General features: G+C 36.5%; 1 protein-coding gene across 4 annotated transcripts in view; it reads left to right on the forward strand.

The window, feature by feature from the left end:
• MIPOL1 (mirror-image polydactyly 1) overlaps positions 1 to 19,279 on the forward strand; it is a 188,782-nt gene that overhangs the window by 23,697 nt on the left and 145,806 nt on the right. For 3 of the 4 annotated variants that reach the window (XM_064658645.1, XM_064658644.1, XM_064658643.1), the window contains 2 exons: positions 8,563 to 8,696; positions 9,966 to 10,045. In XM_064658645.1, the coding sequence (XP_064514715.1) occupies positions 8,692 to 8,696; positions 9,966 to 10,045 (85 nt within the window). In that variant the 5' untranslated portion in view covers positions 8,563 to 8,691. Of the gene's footprint in view, positions 1 to 5,969; positions 6,083 to 8,562; positions 8,697 to 9,965; positions 10,046 to 19,279 lie in introns of those variants that run through there. The other variant, XM_064658646.1, reaches the window with a different exon arrangement.

Genomic DNA, 19,279 nt, shown 5'->3' on the forward strand with positions numbered 1-19,279 from the left:
TTTGTTTGTTTGTTTGTAGTTTACCGTCCCACTGTCTGGCACTGATTTGGAGTCTGTGGTGTCTTCCCTTTAATATTGTACCCTCCTTTGTTGGTATAAGATCAGGAAGCAGTGCAGAAACTCTATGGTGCTGAATGTTTGCAGGTTTACCTTCTTCAATTTTTAGCTTCCATTTAAATTCTGGACGTTCTCAGCAGACTTAATTTCACTGACTCGTCTCTGATTCTCATTGAGTTTTGGCCTACCTCAGAATATCTCATTCTTCTTTGGGAGTCCAAGACCGCTTCTGAATGTGTAGCTTGTTATTTTGAATTGTATTGGCCTTCAGGTTTCTTTGATATTGCAATAAATTTCAGTGAAGCATCTGGCTTAAGTTTCTAAAAACACTGTCCTGCTAATCTTACCTAAATAAGCAACTACACATAAGGCATATATGTTAAATGTGTTGTAAAGCACACAATCAATGCTGAGGTGCTGAAAACGCTCGGAAATGTTGTTGTTGGAGTGTAACAAACATAGAATCATAGGATCATTTCAGTTAGAAAAGACCTTCAAGGTCATCAGATCCAACCATTAACCGAACACTGCCAAATCCACCACTAAACCATATCCCCAAGTGCCACATCTACATGTCTTTTAAATACGTCCAGGGATGATGACTCCACCACTTCCCTGGGCAGCCTGTTCCAGTGCTTGAAAAACTTTTCTGTGAAGAAGTTTTCCCTAATATCCAGTCTAAACCTTCCCTGGCCATTTCCTCTTGTCCTATTGCTTGTTACTTGGAAGAAGAGACCAATCCCCACCTCTCAGCTACCTCCCTTCAAGTAGTTTTAGAGAGCAATAAAGTCCCCCCTCAGCCTCCTTTCCTCCAGGCTAAATATCACCAGCTCCTTCAGCAACTCTTCATAGGACTTGCGCTCCTGACCCTTCACCAGCTGCATTGCCCTTCTTTGGACATGTCCTGAAGTGTGCCATTCCTTTGTAACTATCCAGCACTATGTACTGGATCTAGTTGCTAGATTTAAAAAAAAATAAAAATTGGAACTTCAGGCGAGACTGAACGTTTATTGAGTCAAATTTATGTCCGTGTTCATATCTGAGCAATGCTGTATGTTCCCATGCTTTTACTGTTGTGCAAGCATGACTTAGGAACAATTATGCTTTTGGTTAAAGGATAGCTTTTGCTTCAGGCAGTCATCTAAGAAAATGATAGGTTAGTTAATTTGCTTATAAAGAACAAATATGGCTAATGTGGAGACAGTGTTGTTTTATTTTTCTGAGCTTTTTAGCTTGTGAAATTTCAGGTGATATGATTCCTTTCAGCAGCTGAAGCGTACACTGTAGAATTTGAGTGGTTACATAGTTTGGGTAGAACCAGTGCACTGGATATGTTGCTTTGTGACAGCAATGGAGGCACAGTTGTGTTTTCATGCTGTTCAAAACAGCCTGACAGATACATAACTGGTGCAACTGTATTTCCCTGCAGGAAACCGACAGGCCCCTCTCAGTCCCCATGTACAGGACTGGATCTTGAAAAGTTGGCACATTTCTGACAGGCCTCTGCATGTTCAGTGCTTGTGATAGTTTTTGGTTAGGCTCCAATATCCACACTGTTTGTAGTCTTTATGCTTTTTATTTTTACTGCGTTTGCTGTCAGGAGAAATGGTGCTATTTGAAGGTACCTTGAGAAATGTGAGTTGGCTGGATAAACTGAGCTTCTCTGCTTCAGTGTGGTTTTTTGCCTCCTTTTCTTCACTGAGTCCCTGTTCAATGTTACGTCTTTCTGTGAAGGCAGCCAAACAATTGGAATGTTTTTGGCAGGAAACATCATTTTTGCTTAATGCTATTACTTGTACTAGTGGTTTATGAATTTGGCACTAAGTTACCACTTCACATTTTTGTGGGCATATAAAATTCTGTGATTTTATTTTTGCTTTTATGGTACAATCTGGGCTAGCAACTTAGTTCTGTGATAAAAGAAATTATGATTTGGGGATATGGGAATTATAATATATTGAATATACTCTACAATGAATTTTGCAAACATGTATAACATACATAAGTATACTCATGTTTCATGGATTATTTCCATAGTTAGCTTTGGAGCTCTTTAGTCACAGTGACTTTTTTTTAAGTTTGGGAGGATGGATTTTGTGGAGCTTGAGGCAAAAGCTTTCAGAAAGATAGGTGAAATATCTGTGATCAGTAGTCCATTTTTGGTTTGCTGAAGCATGGTATACAAATCAGTATTTGACGTTAGGCTTAATGCCAAATCATCTGGTCATGTAGGAAAATGGGGTACTCGAGACTGGTAGGACTCAAAATGCTATGCTGATGCTGTTGCACTGTTTCCTCCCTGTTGGCATTCAGCCTATCTGCCACATGGGTTGTCTTTGGTTATGCCTCACTGCTATTTGATTGTTCATTAGGGTTTTTTTCCCCTGCTCTACTCATCTACTCTGTAAAGCAGAAAGCAACCTACAATTTATTGTGTTACAGGAATTCTAGTTTTGGTGGTTTTGTTTTATTGCAATCCTTAGAATAACAAAATGAGTAGGCAGGAAGTGACCTGTGAATATCATCCAGTTCAGAGTGTGCTCAAAATGGGGTCATCTCCAAAGGTCAGGTTGCTGTATCTGAATGAGTTTTGCACATCTCCAGCCATGGAGATTCTGTAGCCTTTCTGAGCAATTTGCTCCAGTGTGAACACTTCCTCACTGTGAAGAATTTCTTACCCATAACTCTGAGTTTTCTGGGTTACAGCTTGCGTCCAAGAGAAGAATATGTCTCTGTCTTCTCTATATTTGCTCACAAGACAGCTAAAACCCAATCAAATCCCCCTTTAGCCTTCTCTTCTTAAAACCAACTAGCCCAACTTTTTAGAATTCCTAATAAGTCATGTGCTGCAGACCCCTAATCATCTTGATGGCTGGACTTACTTCAGGGTATCCATGAGCAGGTCAGAGCAGATGCAGCACTTCAGATGTGGTCTCACGAGTGCCAAACAGAGGGGTTTAATCAATTCCCTTTTGTCTGCTGGCTATGATCCTGTCAACAGAGCATAATACTCAGGTACTGCTCACCGCTATATAGTGCTGATTCTACTGAAATATTCTATTAAATATTCTTTTGGCTCCAGATAAGACAACAGCTACTTTAAAATGCACATATTTGTCCATATCTGTAAAAGCTATGGAAATCATAATCTGGTTGTAAACTGTTTAGAAAAGGAGATCTGGCTGTCTGTAACAATATGTAAAGTGTTATATAATATTGAGCTATAAGGCCAGTGAAGAGTTTACAACAAAACTAAAGGATGGTTAAATGATTTGGCTGTTCCACTCCTGATCAAAGTATATCATAGTTTCATTATTAGAATGAAAATAATGTTAATTAGGGGTTTTGCAGAAGGAAGCTGTTTCACAGAATGCACATCAAGATGAGAAAAGCTGAGAAAAAAGGAGAGAGAGTCTTTGACAAGATTCTCTGCAGTTTTCTTTACCTTTCAAAGAGGTGGCAGGCAGAGGGAGAAGGAAAAGGTGTATCTTGTCTAAGAGAAGACAAAACTAAGGAAAAAGCAAATAAATGGAGGACAAAGGTCAGAAGACAACAGAGCAGGCTAAAGATTGTTTAGTAAATAAAATACAAATGAAGATTGTTAATGTGGATTGTGAAGGTTGTTAATGTGGAAGAGAGAATATATCAGAGGGGAGAAGAGATGTGGGGCTGTTGATGATGCACATAAACATTTCCTGATGCACAGGGAGAAAATTGAGCCTTGAAGACACTGAGCTAATAGCAGAAATTAGGGAGAAAAAATAAAGAGAAAAGTACATGTCCTTTATCCAATAAATTTAATTTAGGAATAAGTAAAACCTATTGTAAACCAGTTGTTTTAATGCATTTTTATGCCTCCTCTCTTGCCTTTGTCAAAAGCATGAAAAAGAGAATGAACATGCTTTGACTTACTGTATGCCATCATTAAAAGCACGAGATGCAAATTTTTAAAAAAGAATATGAAGAAACTGCTGCAACAACAGAGGAAAAATACCTGAGCTCTGTTTCTTCATGTGTTTTCTGATTTATGCAGGTTAGTTGAAACCAACTGCAAATGTCTCGTCTCCTTTTGGGTCAAGAATCAGCAGGGGAGAAAAGACAGGGATTATTTCCCAGAGTCTGGCCTCTGGGAAGATGTTTTTATCAAGCTTCCAGATAGTGAAGTTACTTCTGTGAACCAAAATCATGAAGTCTTTGTAGCAGTGCTAGAGTTATAAATTTGAAGTACTACTCATGCTGCATTCATTCACATATGGGGTTAATTCACTTGCCTATGTTTCATATTCTTTTTAAAAGAAACAGAATATTTTGCATGAACTATTTGTATTTAATAAATATAAAAGTAATAAAATACACTAAAATAAGTACCTCTGTGATCAAAGTATGTTTGATTTCACAGCTTTTAAATATCTAATAAATGGGTAGTATTCCACATTTAACAATTATTTGAAGTTATCCTTTGCCTAGTGTTTTTATAACTGCCCAAAGCTAATTTTAATTTACTTTGCATTGCCTTAGATTTCTGATTTGCCATAGTTTCTTAAGATAGAGAGGCAGTGTGACTCCTTTTGGAGGAGTGCATCATTGCATCCAAACCTGACATCCACCTGGGCTAAGAAAACTGTTTGTTCCCTAGGGAAATGCTTCAAGATGGTAACTGGTTTTTGTGTGGAATACCCTCCTAAATTAAGGCTTTTAGTTTAGCATCCCCTGAGGCAAAACGTTTCAGGATATTTCAGGAGATCCTGGTACTATAATTAATCTTATGAAAATAATGCTAAAATTCGTTCTCTGTTTCCCTATTCATAAAGTGTATAGTATTTCATCCCTGCACTGTCAATGGCAACTGTTAATTGCATCTTTAGGAGGGACAAAGACTGGCTCAGTGCTGTTCCAAGGGGTGGTGAGAACTGGTCTCTTGTTCCACCAGAAGCAGGGCAGGTGGGGTGGCCCTCTGTTTGGAAAAACTCTCCCAAGACTCACGGACTTTTTGTGAAGAAGTGGTGAATTCAGTTGACACCAGCAAGCGTTTGTGTCCTGTCACAACAGCTAAGGCCATGAGTCAGTGGTTGACTTCAAACCCTGTCAAGACAAGACCGAGGAATGGGGGTTTGCAGTTACTGGGTCTCCATATGGAATGGTCTCAACAGCCTTTCAGTTCCCAAGGAGGGGGAGTCAGTTACTGAACTCTAGCTTAGAAGATGGACTTCTCAGGAAGGGAAAGCGTTGGCTTTAGTGTTATTGTGCTGTTGTGGGGTTGGTGTTATTGTGGGGTGCTCCTTTGTATAGTATTTATTCTGCAGACACTCCAGAGGTTGGGTTTTTTTCCTCTGAGAGTGGAAATACTGCTGCAGCTGTAATAAAAACTATTCAGAACTGCACAAGTAAAGCACTGTATCCTTCCTATCTTGCAGATATATGTTACTTTTATATATATATTGTTTTTATTTAATTCCTATTAGTGTTTGTGTTGATGAATAATTAGAACCTGGACTGGAATGCTGTCCTTTTGAATAAGTCATTATTTTGTTTAGGGTTTTTTTTCCTCCTAAAATCCATTCATATTCCAAGGTAGTGGAAGGCAAAGTATTTTAATGGCCATCTTTGCAGAATATTCCCTGAATGGATGAGGAAGCAGTCATTTCAGTTAGCACTGTATAAAAAAGATGAAGGCAGTGCAATGAGCTTAGTTTTCCATTCTTGTCTGTCACAGATGTAAATAATTCAAACATATAAGCATGTAAAGAAGTTGACAGTTGAGACTGCGTGTCTTGTAGGATAATATTAATATTTCCTATGTGCTACAATTTGATATTCTTAAGAAAATGTTGTTTTTCCCAAAGTATAAACCATTTAAAAATTAATGCTGCTTTTCAGTGGACACCTATAGTAAACTAGAATGTTCATGTATTTCATGTGTATGCTTATGAAATTAAGCATCCACTAATTTCTTTCTCTTTGGGAAATACTTGTGCAAATCAGACTCCATATAGAAGATCTAAGATTATATCATCTGTTGGTTAAGGTAAGCATTAGGAAAAGGTATTATTATTTTATGATAGATTCTTAATCCTTTCTCTCTGAAGTGTTGATGTTTTCATTAGAGTTAAAATATGTTGCATGTTTACAGAAAGCCTGAAATCTCAATATGTGGTCCTATCAATTTTAATTATTTGAATCATTAGAACATCTAATTTTTTACTTAAGGGTACACCAATGTACCATTGAATCTGTTTTTTAAGGTTTTTTCCAGTTTAATGTCTGAATCCAAATTCATAAAGAGTTGGAAAAATGAGATGTCTGAGCTATAGGATTCACAGGGATTTTATATGAAGCCTATTTAATCAGGATAACACTGTTATTAATATTCATAAAGTCAGCTGGAACACAAATGACAGACTATGGAGCCTAAAATTTTTTACTTGTGAATTTATTAAAAGCAGCTTAAAAAATTAATGGAATTTAAGTAAAGTTGACAAAAATGAAAATCTTATGCTAGCAGAAAAAAATCTATATTAGAACTTTGTCTAAGACCATCTTGCATTGATATCTTTGACAGATTTCATTGGTACTTAAAGAAGAAAGATGCATGAATGGTCATTTAAAAGGATTTAAACACATTGGCACATTAATTTTTACATGAATAATAAGTAGTTTCCAAAAGCAATTAACTTACAGTGTACAAGATTTGAATAGAAAAATAGGACTGTGACATCAAAGGGCAAAGCAAATGTGCTGTACATTTTAAACTTTTAATAATATGACTTCTTAAAATAATTTATTTCATTTTCACAGTAAATGTGAAGGTTACTTTCACAGCTTGAGTATGTTTTGAAATACACCAAGATCTGGAACAAGTAAATATTTTGATGTCAAAGTGCTATTGCTAAAGAACAATTTCAGGCTTTTACAGTGATCAGGTGCTTTTGAATCAAGCTTTCCTGCAGTTCTCTCTGTGGAAAACAGATACTGTCCACAGTGTGTAGTTTTTCTCCCATGCTGCTGTATGCAGCACGGGGAAGCATTTGTTATTTCTGTAGTGGGCAAAATTGTTACATCTGAGGTTTCTTTCATTATTAGGAAGATACTGGATAATTTATATTCGTATTTGCAGGTGGGTTTATACTTAACTATGAATTTTCTGTGACTTGAATTTTATATTCAACAGATAAGGAGAATTTATTTTTTATTTTCACTTTCATGATGTTCAAGTAGTTTAACACTAACACAGGTTTAATAAATGGATAGTGAATAAGGAAATTAATTCTAGATTTAAAATTAATTCTAGGTTTAATTTTGTATTTTCGGTTTTATCTCGGTCTACCAGTACACTTTATTCTAAACTCCAGCTTTAATTTCTTTTGATTATTAGACAGATTTATTATTAAGAGATTGTCTTCAAATAAAAGTAACAATTTAGAATAATTGTATTCAATTTTTCCAACAATTCCTTTGGTGAAAACCTTCGTGGCCAGCTTGTGATTGTTGTTGTGGTGAAGTTTAACACTGACTGAATAATGATGGTTCAGTAAGTTTTGGTTCCAAAACTACCGAATGTTCAAACTACCTACTGTAAAGGTACATCTTGAATGACGTGTAAATGTTGTGCACAAGTCAGTTACCTATTGCAGAGTTTGTGTTCAGAGCAACCAGTTTACATACTTAGTGCCTGGAATATTTTGTTGTTCTGTTTACTAACATTTTTGTTTCTTATTATGTGGAAATTAAGTGGTAAACCCTAAGGAGCCCCAAAAACCTTTCCGTTTGACTTTGTCCAATAGGCGACTTGAATCTAATATCAACAATCGTTTTTTATTTTCTCTATTTGTAAACCAGAAAATTCCTATTAATTAGCAGAACCTATTTCACCTATGAAGACAAAGTCTCTTGACTTCGGTCACCAATTTTTCCTGTGCCATACTCTATTATTTCCGGGAGAGGGCAGCATTTTCCTGTATCAGGTAGAGAAAGGCACATGTCCTGCTTAGACTGTCAATGTTTCTTGTAATTACTCCCAGTATATTTGTTGCTTGCTTATGAATTAACTTGCATTTATGGAACTAAATCATTCCAATCATTTAATTACACCTGAGGAGCTGAACTATAATTGCTTGCTTCCAACTAGGATCTGATATGGCTTGAGCAGTATTAATTTGGTGTTTACTTTTCTGAGTGCTAAAAGCATTAAAATGATTGTGCAATGGGATTACATTTTACTAATTGCTGGCATTCATTAGCTGGGTAAATGGCGAGGAAGAATGACTGTATATTGTGGAGGGATAAAATTATGGTTTTAAATAGTATATTACTAGGCACATTAAGGCCCTAAGACATGTTTTAAAATACTCCAGAGGTTATTAAATACCATATTTTCTTCATGTCTTGCTATATGAATATCTTATTAAAATATTGCAATTATTATGAACCTTTTTGTGCAATATGTAGGGAAATGGCTTCATTGACAGAAACCTATTTCTTGATATTAATAACCTTCTATATTTTCAGCTAATCCAAAAGTAAATGAGGAACTTAGGAAAAGATTGCCAACTTCAAATCAACACAGTTACACAGAATTGAAGAAGAAGCGTCAGCTTCATTTGAGGGATTCTTGTAAGAAACTCAGTGTTCCACGATATGAGGTGAAGTTGTTATTTTTTGTTAAGACCTAAGCACATCAAATTCTATGCCTTTTTTTTATCATACACATTTATAGTCAACAACAAATATGAGTTAAATATGTATTTCTCGAATGCTTAATGTAAATGTTAGTGTTGAATCTTAAGCATTTGTACAATTAAATTTGTTTATAATCTTAAAGATAAAAATGAAAACTTCTACCTTTTTGGTGTTGTATAGGAAAATAATTTCTTCTGCTGCTTTATTAGTTAGAACATGTGTCTTGGTATAATATGCTTGAATTTTAAAATATGTCCTTAAATATTTTTTTAACTCTTACATTTTTCAGCACAAGGCACTCTCTGGGTGTTTTCATGATCCAGCCACTGTCTCTTCAAGTCACATGTGTGTCTTTTTAATAAATGTAAAAAAAAATAGCAGGGAAAACATACAAAATAAGCACAACTGCATAGTTCAAGATGAAAAATTGTCCTTTGTACAGTACTTTTAAAAAAAGGTTCTTGAGTAAGTAATAAAATTTGTGGTAAGCATGCTGTGTTAGCAAGATTACAGATTTATTTAGATTTCCTTGAGATACGGAATATAGTTGGATTTTTAACACATAAGGAAACATATATTTTAACGCCCAAGATGATGCCTGGCATAACGTTTTACTGTAGATCTTATTTTTGAGTATCGAAGGTTATTTCTTGAAGATCTTTGATTATATGAAATACTGAAACAGTGTAATTAACTGTATTCTGAACCAATATGTATGCAAATATTAGGATGCATTATTTAGCTGTTTAGAAAGACCTGCAAATTCAAAGTTGGAGTGATCATGGACCACTTTATCTAAGGCCACTTTTATCTAGGAAATTAAAGCAGGAGAAAGAATGCTGTAAAGTGAAGTGCTGAAGTGCTACCACCATCTGTAATAATTACCAAAGTGAGCAGTCTCATTGCCTCTAGTGGGACTACTTGGTGTGATTTGGACGGTGCTCAGTAACATGTACTTCCAAAACCAGACTCTAGAGGAAAAAAAACGAACTAATATATATTTCAACAAAGGCGTTACATGGAACAAACTGCTGAACCAAACAATTATAAAAATTAGATGAGTGAAGAAAAATATTTTACTGAGAAATATAATTTTTCACTGTTAAAGTATGCAGACTTTATTGTCCTGTTATAAATATTTTTAAATCATTTGTCTTGTAAATTTTCCATCAAATGAAGGCAAAGTATAGGTGTGTTCCAAGTTTATTTATCTAAAGTTTGCTTTATTTTAGCTCTGAAATCTTCAAGCAAAAACTGGACTCAGTGCCAGATCAAACAAGTTCAGAAGCACAAATGGAGAACTGGTCAAAAGGTAGGGACTTTAAAGATATTAATAAGGAACCTCTGGTGTTGTACCAGTGCTAGGCAGTGACTGGAATGTATTTGTTCTTGCTGATATATGACTGACTTTGGAAGAAAAGAAATAAAAAAAACCCTCAGAACCACACACTACCCCTTAAAAGTATTTGTGGTAACAGGAGGGCAGCTACACAAATGTAAAGCTTCACCTTTATTTTCTGAATTATTGAAAATGTTTTTGTGTAACTTTGAGAAGTCTTATTTGAATTCTGGGTCTGTACATTGCATTTTACTGTTCAACATTTTTTCCTTAATGGTTTACAATAAATCTGAAGCTCTGTCTTAAAGTAACTTTCTTGGCTGTTCACTCCTGGCTAGGGTATGATTAAGCCATCTACTAGTATTAACTACTTTCTCATTAATACCTCAAGTGAATGTAGACAGTAAGGTAAGGCTTGGAGGTAAAGGGGACCTTGTTTAACTTGGAACTTCCATGGTTCATGGAGTTTTCGTCTCCATCAGGATGGAAAGATCTTTTTGTATTTGCATTTGGTTGATCAAACACAATTGTTCACAGATACATTCTTCTATGTTTCATGGCAGAAACTTAAGGAAAAAAAACCCACTGAATTTGAGAGTACATTACACGACTGACTTTGCAGAAGAGAATTGTCAGAAAGTGGCTTGTGAATAGGTAATAATGTGCAGAAGGAAGAAAGGGAAGGAGACCTTCAGTTAAGGGTGGATTGTTGCCAGTAAGTGACTGTGTAGGTTAAAAAAAACCAAAGTGGAATAGGTGTGTCAACATCGAAGTTTTCCTCTATATCAAAGTCTGATAGCATCTTGTATATTTCCTTTTTTTGAATTTTATGCTATGTATTCTCTCTCAAAAGATAATAAATGTCAAGTTTCTCATGAAGAATCTGTTTAGAAGAAAAAAGAAATGCTCCATCATGGAGATGATGCTTTTCTTTCATCTGTAAATGGATTTCTATCTATATTATTCTGTAAAATAAACTATTTATAGACCTCTTTTAATTTATGGAATTTTGAGCTGTTACTGAGTGAAGTTAAAAAGTTTTTTAATTATATAGTCTATAAACAAAAATAGTCATGGTGGAATACCAGTGGAGAATTGTATTCTGATGATTTAAATGTGTAATGGCTTAATCACGTTTAGTATTTTTAGACCTTTAGGGGTCAGCATACCCTAAGAATGGTTCAAAAGGTTAAGTTTTCCAAAGTAGACAAGTGCATACTGTAAGCTGATTCTCTGTGAAATATTTTCTGTCTAATTGCAAGAAATGGTGTTCTGCTGCTGCTCACAGATTTTTTTAAAATTGAATAGATACTGAGTTTCATGTGTATTATTTCTTGATGCATTAAATTAATATTTTTATCTGTTTAGAAAACCATTTCTTCCAAGCTAACACTTACAGATCCATGTATCCAATAGTTGTTATATAGACAAAAGTAAAAATTGTACACTTTTTTAGCTAATCATTAATAAGTCATGTAATTCTTTATGCTTTTGCTCCTAGGAAAGTTAGAAAAAGGTATTATGGGTAAATTTCATGTCATCATACTTGTTTGGATGAGGAATTTCTTTTTTTTGCTTATTAACAGCTAAATTACATTCACTTATCATAAAGGTAATAGCTAAATTTCAGTAACATAATGTTTAGTAAGTGCCCTTGGTAGACATTCTGGTGCATTTTTCTCATTGTATTACTAAATCACAGCAGCTTTTCATTTTCTGTTTAAATGTCTGTGTTGAAGAGTATACCATTTTGCGTTCTGCTTGTTTTGTCATCGGGGTATCTTTCCTTTGTACATCTGGTACTGTACTGTATTTAGATGTTCCTTGCTTGTAACTTGGAAGTTTAAAAGCTGGGTTTAGAATAACCCCGTAATGGTTTATTCAAATTTTTAATAACATACTGAAATATTGGAGATTAAATTATTTGTCAGCAAATAAGGATGGTAAAGCAAATCTGAGATTAAATTCAGCCAACTAGATGAAAATTCAGTCAAGCAATGAGAATTTAAAAAAAGTAGCAAAAACGTTAGATACAGAGAAGTGGTAGGTTTATGGCAGTTACGTGGGATAATATGTAACCTGTTAATAGATGTTATAAAATAAAATACTTGAAAGAAAGGTAGTGTTTAAGAGGAGTATATCTGAAGTGTTTGATATCTGATTTTCTTTTTAACTTTCTGAGTTGTTTGGAGTATAGTATCCCTGTGTGGATTGAAGATTTTGTCTCTGTTGTAGTATATTAGGGAGAAACAAAGAAGGTTTGTTATTTTATCTTTGTATCTAATTTAAATGTACTGTTTATTTCCACAGCACCTAGTTTTTAATAGGAGGTTAGTGCCTTTTTTCATATCTCTCTAAGGATACTTGAGAGAATATACCAGGAGCATTGGCAGCAGACCAGTGAAGACTATGTCATTTCAAAATGAAAAATATTCAGGATCCAAGCTAGAAATGCCAAAATAGTATTCCATTATGAAAATAAACTTCTATTGGCCAATAGGTGCATATCTTTGCATTGCAGTGATGGTGGGTGTGGGGAAGCACATTGCATCTTGGTGGAGTTATTACTTGAGCAGGGTTTACATGCATGGTAGAAACTACACGACCATTAATACTGCGACAGCACAAGAGGGAACCTGAAATTGGGTGGTTTTTGTACTTACATATACATTCAGGACTCCGTATGGCAGTTTTCCAAAAGAGCTAGCAGGATAGGAAGGTGGTGAGTGTGCAAATACTGGAGTTAAATTTGTGTCTCATTTGACTCGTATCATGTACCACATTTGAATGGGTGCAGCTTTCCTCCTTCTGTATTATATGGTCTTTCACTGTTGTAATGTTTTTGCTTATGTCATATGTCTAAGCATCCATTATTTCATCATTAATCACAGTTTTGCTGATTCCAGAATAAAACAAGGTAAGAGATTGATTAATTTTAATGGCAAAGTGATTTGCTTTCTTAAAAGGTGGTTACTATATTTTTCAAAAATAGAAATAAATATATGTATTTTTAACCACTGCTTAAAGCACATATTGAAATGTAAGCAGTGAACCAATTTCACTTGCAGGAATTTGATGACAACTCTTAGTTATCACCCATATAGGAACTTTCCATGTAACTTCGAAAGAATGGTTGCACAGCTTGTAAATATACTTTAAAATTGCGTGTCTGGAGACTGGCTTTAAAGAGATGTGATAATGCAAATTGAAACAGAACTCCAGAATCAGCTTATGCAGGGAAATTTGGAAAGGAAGTGTTTTATCTTGTGGGGAGCTGTTTTTTAGGAGTCTTTTTACATTCATGGTAATTGAGGAAATGTACAGTCATATGCTTAGGTTAAGTGAAATGAATCATCTTTTTTTGCTAACTTTGACTATCTTAGATGTAGAAAGCTTTTCTAGTCATGTAAAGATTTTAATATGCTTTTTTGTGGGTTTGTTTTTGTAATAGTAATTAAAGGGGATTTTTTTTGTCTGGAATTACTATTGTGTGACTTTGACACACACAAAGATGAATGGGTAAAGAAAGCTTTGAGAGTAATATGGTATTGTAAAGATTTTTCATCTGATGCTCTAGTTGGGTCAAAAAGCAGCTAATGGTAAAGGTGCTGCTTCCTCTTTCTCCAGAATATACCCACTACAGCTGTAAACACTGTAAGGTAAATCTAAAGCCCTTCTTCCAAGGTTATAATGGAGGAAGAATAAACCATACTTGACATATTGAAGTCTTATTTCTTCTTTTACATGCCTCAACAGGAGATACTGTGAGCCTCTTCTCCCTCTCCTACCCTCTGTTAGCAATAGAGTGCTGTTTACCTGGGAAAGAAAGAAGGCCTGGATGTTGCATGGGTGTGTATGCAGAAAAAATCTGTGTGATATGCAGAGGCAGAGTCCTCTACACCCATGTGGCTCAATTGATCAGTGTCTGCAATGTGTGCTGTGATTTCAGCATCAAGCTCGCAGTGTGCTAGCTGTCAGAGGTCCCCTTGCAAAGTGGCAAACATAGTTGCAGGTTTCCCTCTGTGGTGTAAAAGGCAGAAAAGAGGCTGAGAAGATGAACTTTGATGAGTAAAAGACAGGAAGAATGGCTGTTGAGCGACACTGCGTGTGGGAGATGAAGAAAATATCTTCCATGGAAAAAGCGGGAATAGTGTGACGTGGCTTAGAAGATAAGAATGAGCTAATACTTCTTGGTCTTTCCTGTAAATATAGTCACCCTTTCATGTGTATAAATTCTCATCTCTTCTTTTTTCATCCCATTTCTTTCCTTGTACATTTTGAGAGGTTGAATACAGTGCATTTCTGGCCAGGCTGCATACGGAAAGGCTCCTCATCAGAAGCACAATTAGATATCCAGTATTTTCCTGGCTCACTGCAGTGTTGTGAATATGATTTTGTTCAAACCTTTATCGTATGCTCAAAGTGGGTAGTGCCTTATCTGCATTGAATAGTGCAACCAGTAAGGATGGAGAGAATGCACACTTTGAAGTATTGCACTTTGAATCATTTAAGTGTGTGAAATATGAGTGCAGCTAACTTCAGAATGTCTTGAAATGTGCTTCAGAGAAAACAGCACTTATAACCACAGTAATTTTTAAGTAGTGCTTCAGAAGGAGCTTTAGAAGACCTAGCACAAGTGCAAGAGGAATTTGGTTATTTTCTTCTTTGAAACCTTCATTAACTCTATTTTTATAACAGCTACAATGCAGCTTAAGAGCAAAGACATAACAAAAATTTCATTAAATAAAAGGCCCTTCAGGGAGACTCTTATATGTGAGTTCACCTGCATCTTTAGTAGACCATTACTTGGACTAAAGGATGTGAGGGCAAGGTGTCTTATGGCCACTTTATGTAGAGTGACCTATCTTTTATGTCAGACACTTTAAATTACAATTTTCTTTTTCACTTCTAAAGCTGTAGTTTCCTGGGATTTTGTTTAGAACTCTAATTCAGCAAAGCCTTAGTTGTTTGTTTGTGGTAGGAGAGGTTGAGTACATTTGGATAAGAGAATTTTCGCTATAATTAATGGGCATCAGGAAACATGACCCTGCCTAGATAAAAGGGAGTTCTGGATCATTAAGATTTAGATAATGAAAGGGTTATATGTGAAAAGCAATTGTCTGATATGACAATAGCAAAAGACAAATGGGGTGGGAGGGTTTACTTTGTTTTTAGCTGGTTTAGAAAACATAAACACAGCATGCTTAGTAAAACTCCAGCAAGACACTATGTTTGGAAATTATGTAATGACTCCATATAGGCTGTAATGATATCCTGAAACCCTGTATTTAAACTAACCTGAATTACAATGAGAGATAAACAGAATATTTACCCATCCCTTATGAGCTGCTGCTGATATGTAAATTTATTCTTCTACTTTGCACAAATATACTTTTGAGCTACTGCTTAAACACTTCAAGGTCCTTAGCCAAACAGTTTTAATGATGCCTCCAGTATTATGAAAGTGTGACATTTGATGAATGCCTTTGTATAGTTGTGATATCAGGGAAAGTGTAAACAAAAAACGCACATCAAGTCATCGTGCAACACCTAGATAATTTATAATTTTACTGTTTATATCCATCTTGACATTTTTTATCTGCCAAAGGCAGGTTTCATTTGGAATCTTAATCTGAGATTTATTTGGTGGATCTGGAAATCATAGCTAGAGTTCCCACAGGAAATGGTCCATCTACCAACAGATTAAATGGCAGTCCTGCAGTTGTTAAGGGAGCTCTGCATTTAACACACATGCATACTCATTCAGTCAGCACTGTGGAGAAAAATTAAAGTAGTAACCCAGGTTTAGGAACAATGTAGCTAAAAAGTCCCATATTTGCTGAATGACAAAGGGTTATATAGCAGCATTTCATTTTATTATTCGTGCTTGAATTTCTTGTTTGCTTTGTTGAGTCTGCTGACGAATACTAATAAATGCCTGCAACAATCCAGACGAGAGATGCCTGGCAACAAAGCTATGCGGTGGACCTCCCTGATCTTCTCCAGTTCACAACCTGACCTTTTGAAAAATTGGCTGGGCTAAGCTGCAGAATTTGGGTGTAATGGTTATTGTTAACTCCAGCTTTAGGATTTATTAATTTGTGTGATCAAGACTTACCTATACTTCAAAGTTTCAAAAGACCAAACACAATCATCCGTCCATTAGAACTAACATTGTGTTTCAGTGAATCCCACTTAGTATCTGCCTAGAGATTTTGCTGTTTTGATGCATTCAGAATATAAAAATGCTTTTTCAAGTGTGAGACCAATCCAATGAAAATCTGATGTCTTCTCAGAGACTAGTATTTTAAAATAACAATATGTTAATGAATTGCAAACGGAGAGTGGAATGCCAAAGGAAATGTCTAGTATTTACACATTAATAAATGCATCACGATTAACTGCAGTGAATACCAAAGTAATGATTGGACACATATTTTAAAGACAGAGAAGCATTTTTCTGTTTTAAATATTCAACAGTTTCTACACAATTTCTGTTTAGATGCAAAAGAGGAGGACAAAAGACTTAGTGAGAGAGACAGACAAGGGAAACATCATTACTAAAATAATCAGAATCCTCAGAGAATTGTAAAAAATTGCCTTTTCCAGAATAACTCAAACTGTTCCTAATCTTCTGAATTTATTTCTTTATGACAGGTGTTGCTGGGTTCCACTCAAGTACAGGTGAATAAAGAAGCATTCAAAGTAACACAGATGTCCCCCACTTAAATTGCTAACACAGAATTCACTGTTCTCTTCAGATTCCTTTAAGGAATGAAAAACCTTTAAAAAAACCATTACACTTCTGAGTTTTGTATGTATTTTAGCAGACAAAATATTTTCAAGCCTCTTTTTTTGGTGTGTGTATATGTTACGGGATATAGAGCAAACAAATACGTTAATGCATATGTAAATTTGGTTTTTCTTATTTCATTTGCAGATAACTTTCTCAACAAAATTCCAGTAAGAATACATTGTTCTCTTTGTTTGTTTTTTTTGAACAACTTAAGTGATTCTCTGTAGGCAAAAAACCAAGCATTTGAATTGTATTGTTCTGCTCACCTAACTGACTTCTAGAACAGTTTTAATTGTTTGGAAGTTCTCTGTACTAGAATGATAGTCAATATAATTTTAAAAAAGGTTATTTTATTTATTCTGCCTAATACTGAAGTTACAGGAAGTTTGTATGTATTGCATACTGCACATCTCTACAGACGCTTTACCTGCTTGGCCTGCTTGATTGCAGCACATGTTTCACAGTTATGGATAAGGTGGGAGATAGTGTCCATGGTTAAGTCCACCCCTTGATCATGAGCCTATCTGTATGTTGCATCTCTTCCCTAATGACCTGAGGCATCATGGGCCCACTGAGCCAGAAATAATTCACCCCTATGTTGCCAGTCCAGATCCACCTGAGACACTTTAATCTTGGCAAATCATTCCACCTGTCCGTTCTTGTGATGTGCTTCAGTAGCCCAACTCTTGGGTGCGTGTGCATCTACATGACACACTTTTACAGCTAACTTCTCTACCTGGGCAGTGATGTCTTGCCACAATTCAGCAGCGCAGATGGATTTACCTCTGTGCTGCCAATTGGTCTTTTTCCCTCAGTCCAGCCAACCCCACAGAGCATTTGCTACCATCCAGGAGTCAATGTAGAGGTAGAGCGCTGGCCATTTCTCTTACTCGGCGATACCTGAAGCCAGCTGGACAGGTTTCAGCTCTGCAGCCTGACTTGATCCACCTTGTCCCTCAATAGCTTCTGCAACTTGCCGTGTAGAACTCCATATGGCAGCTTTCCATTTTCCATGTATCCCTACAATACTGCAGGAACCATCAGTAAAGAGACTGTATCACTTTTCATTTTCTGGTTGCTGATTATATGATGGGGCCTTCTCAGCATGTCACCTTCTTCTCATCATCTTCTGATGATAATCCAAAATTTTCGCCATCTGTGGGAAGGGGTGGGGAAGCCTGAAAATTGGATTTTGGATTTCTGATGTGGCTCAAACTGCCACACCATCAGACCACTTAGTAATGATGTTCAAAATCACTGGGCAATTGCATTTTCCTGTTCAAGCTTGCTGTGTGATCAGCACGACCCACTTACTCTACATAGCATCAGTGGCATGATGTGTGGAAGGGACTTTCCCTTTGCACATCCAGCCCAGCACTGGCAGTCAGGGTGCCAGGAGGAGCTATGCTTCACTTCCAATCCCTTCTGAAGCAGCTCAAACCCCTTCATAAGCAGCCAGTATCTCTTTTTCAGTTGGGGTGTAACAGGCCTTGGATCCTTTGTATCCCCAGCTCCAGAACCCCAGACTTCATCCTTGAGTGTCCCTGGGTACTTTTTGCCAGAGACTCCAGGAAGGACCATTCTCCCTGGCTGCAGTGTAGAGAACGTTTTTCACATCTTGTCCTGTCCTGACTGGCCCAAGGGCTACTGCATGAACAAGCTCCTGTTTAATTTTTCGAAAGGTTGTTGTTGTTCAGGACCCCACTTAAAACTGTTCTTCCTTCATGTCATATGATAAAGAAGGCTTACAATCTGACTGTAATCTGGAATATGCATCCTCCAAAACCTCACAGCACCTAGAAGAGCCTGTGTTTCCTTCTTCCTGGTTGATGGGGACATAGCTGCTCTTTTGTTGACTGTGTCCATTGAAATCTGATGACATCCATCTTGCCATTTTACTCCTAAAAACTGAATTTCCTCGGCAGGTCCCTTGACCTTACTTTGGTTTATGGCAAAACCAGCCTTCAGGTGGATATGGATTATCTTCTCCCCTGTCTCAAAAACGTCCTCTGCTGTGTTGCCCCAGAGAATGATGTCATCAATATACTGTGAGTGTTCTGGAGCCTCACCCTTTTCCAGTGCAGTCTGGATCAGTCCATGGTAAATAGTGGGACTGTGTTTACACCCGTGGGGCAGTCGGTTCCAGGTGTGCTGGACGCCCTTCCAGGTGAAAGCAAATTGTGGCCTGCCCTCTGCTGCTAAAGGAGTGGAGAAGAATGCATTAGCAATGTCAATGGTGGCACCATTTTGCTGCCTCTTGGACTCCAGTTCCTACTGAAGTTCCAGCGTGTCCGGCACAGCATCACTCAGTTGAGGTGTGATGTTGTTCAGGCCACAATAATCTACACTCAGTCTCTACTCTCCATTGGACTAATGCACTGGCCAAGTAGGACTATAAAAGGGTGAGTGAG

This window comes from Pseudopipra pipra, chromosome 6 (genome assembly GCF_036250125.1).
Source record: "Pseudopipra pipra isolate bDixPip1 chromosome 6, bDixPip1.hap1, whole genome shotgun sequence".
NCBI lineage: Eukaryota > Metazoa > Chordata > Aves > Passeriformes > Pipridae > Pseudopipra > Pseudopipra pipra.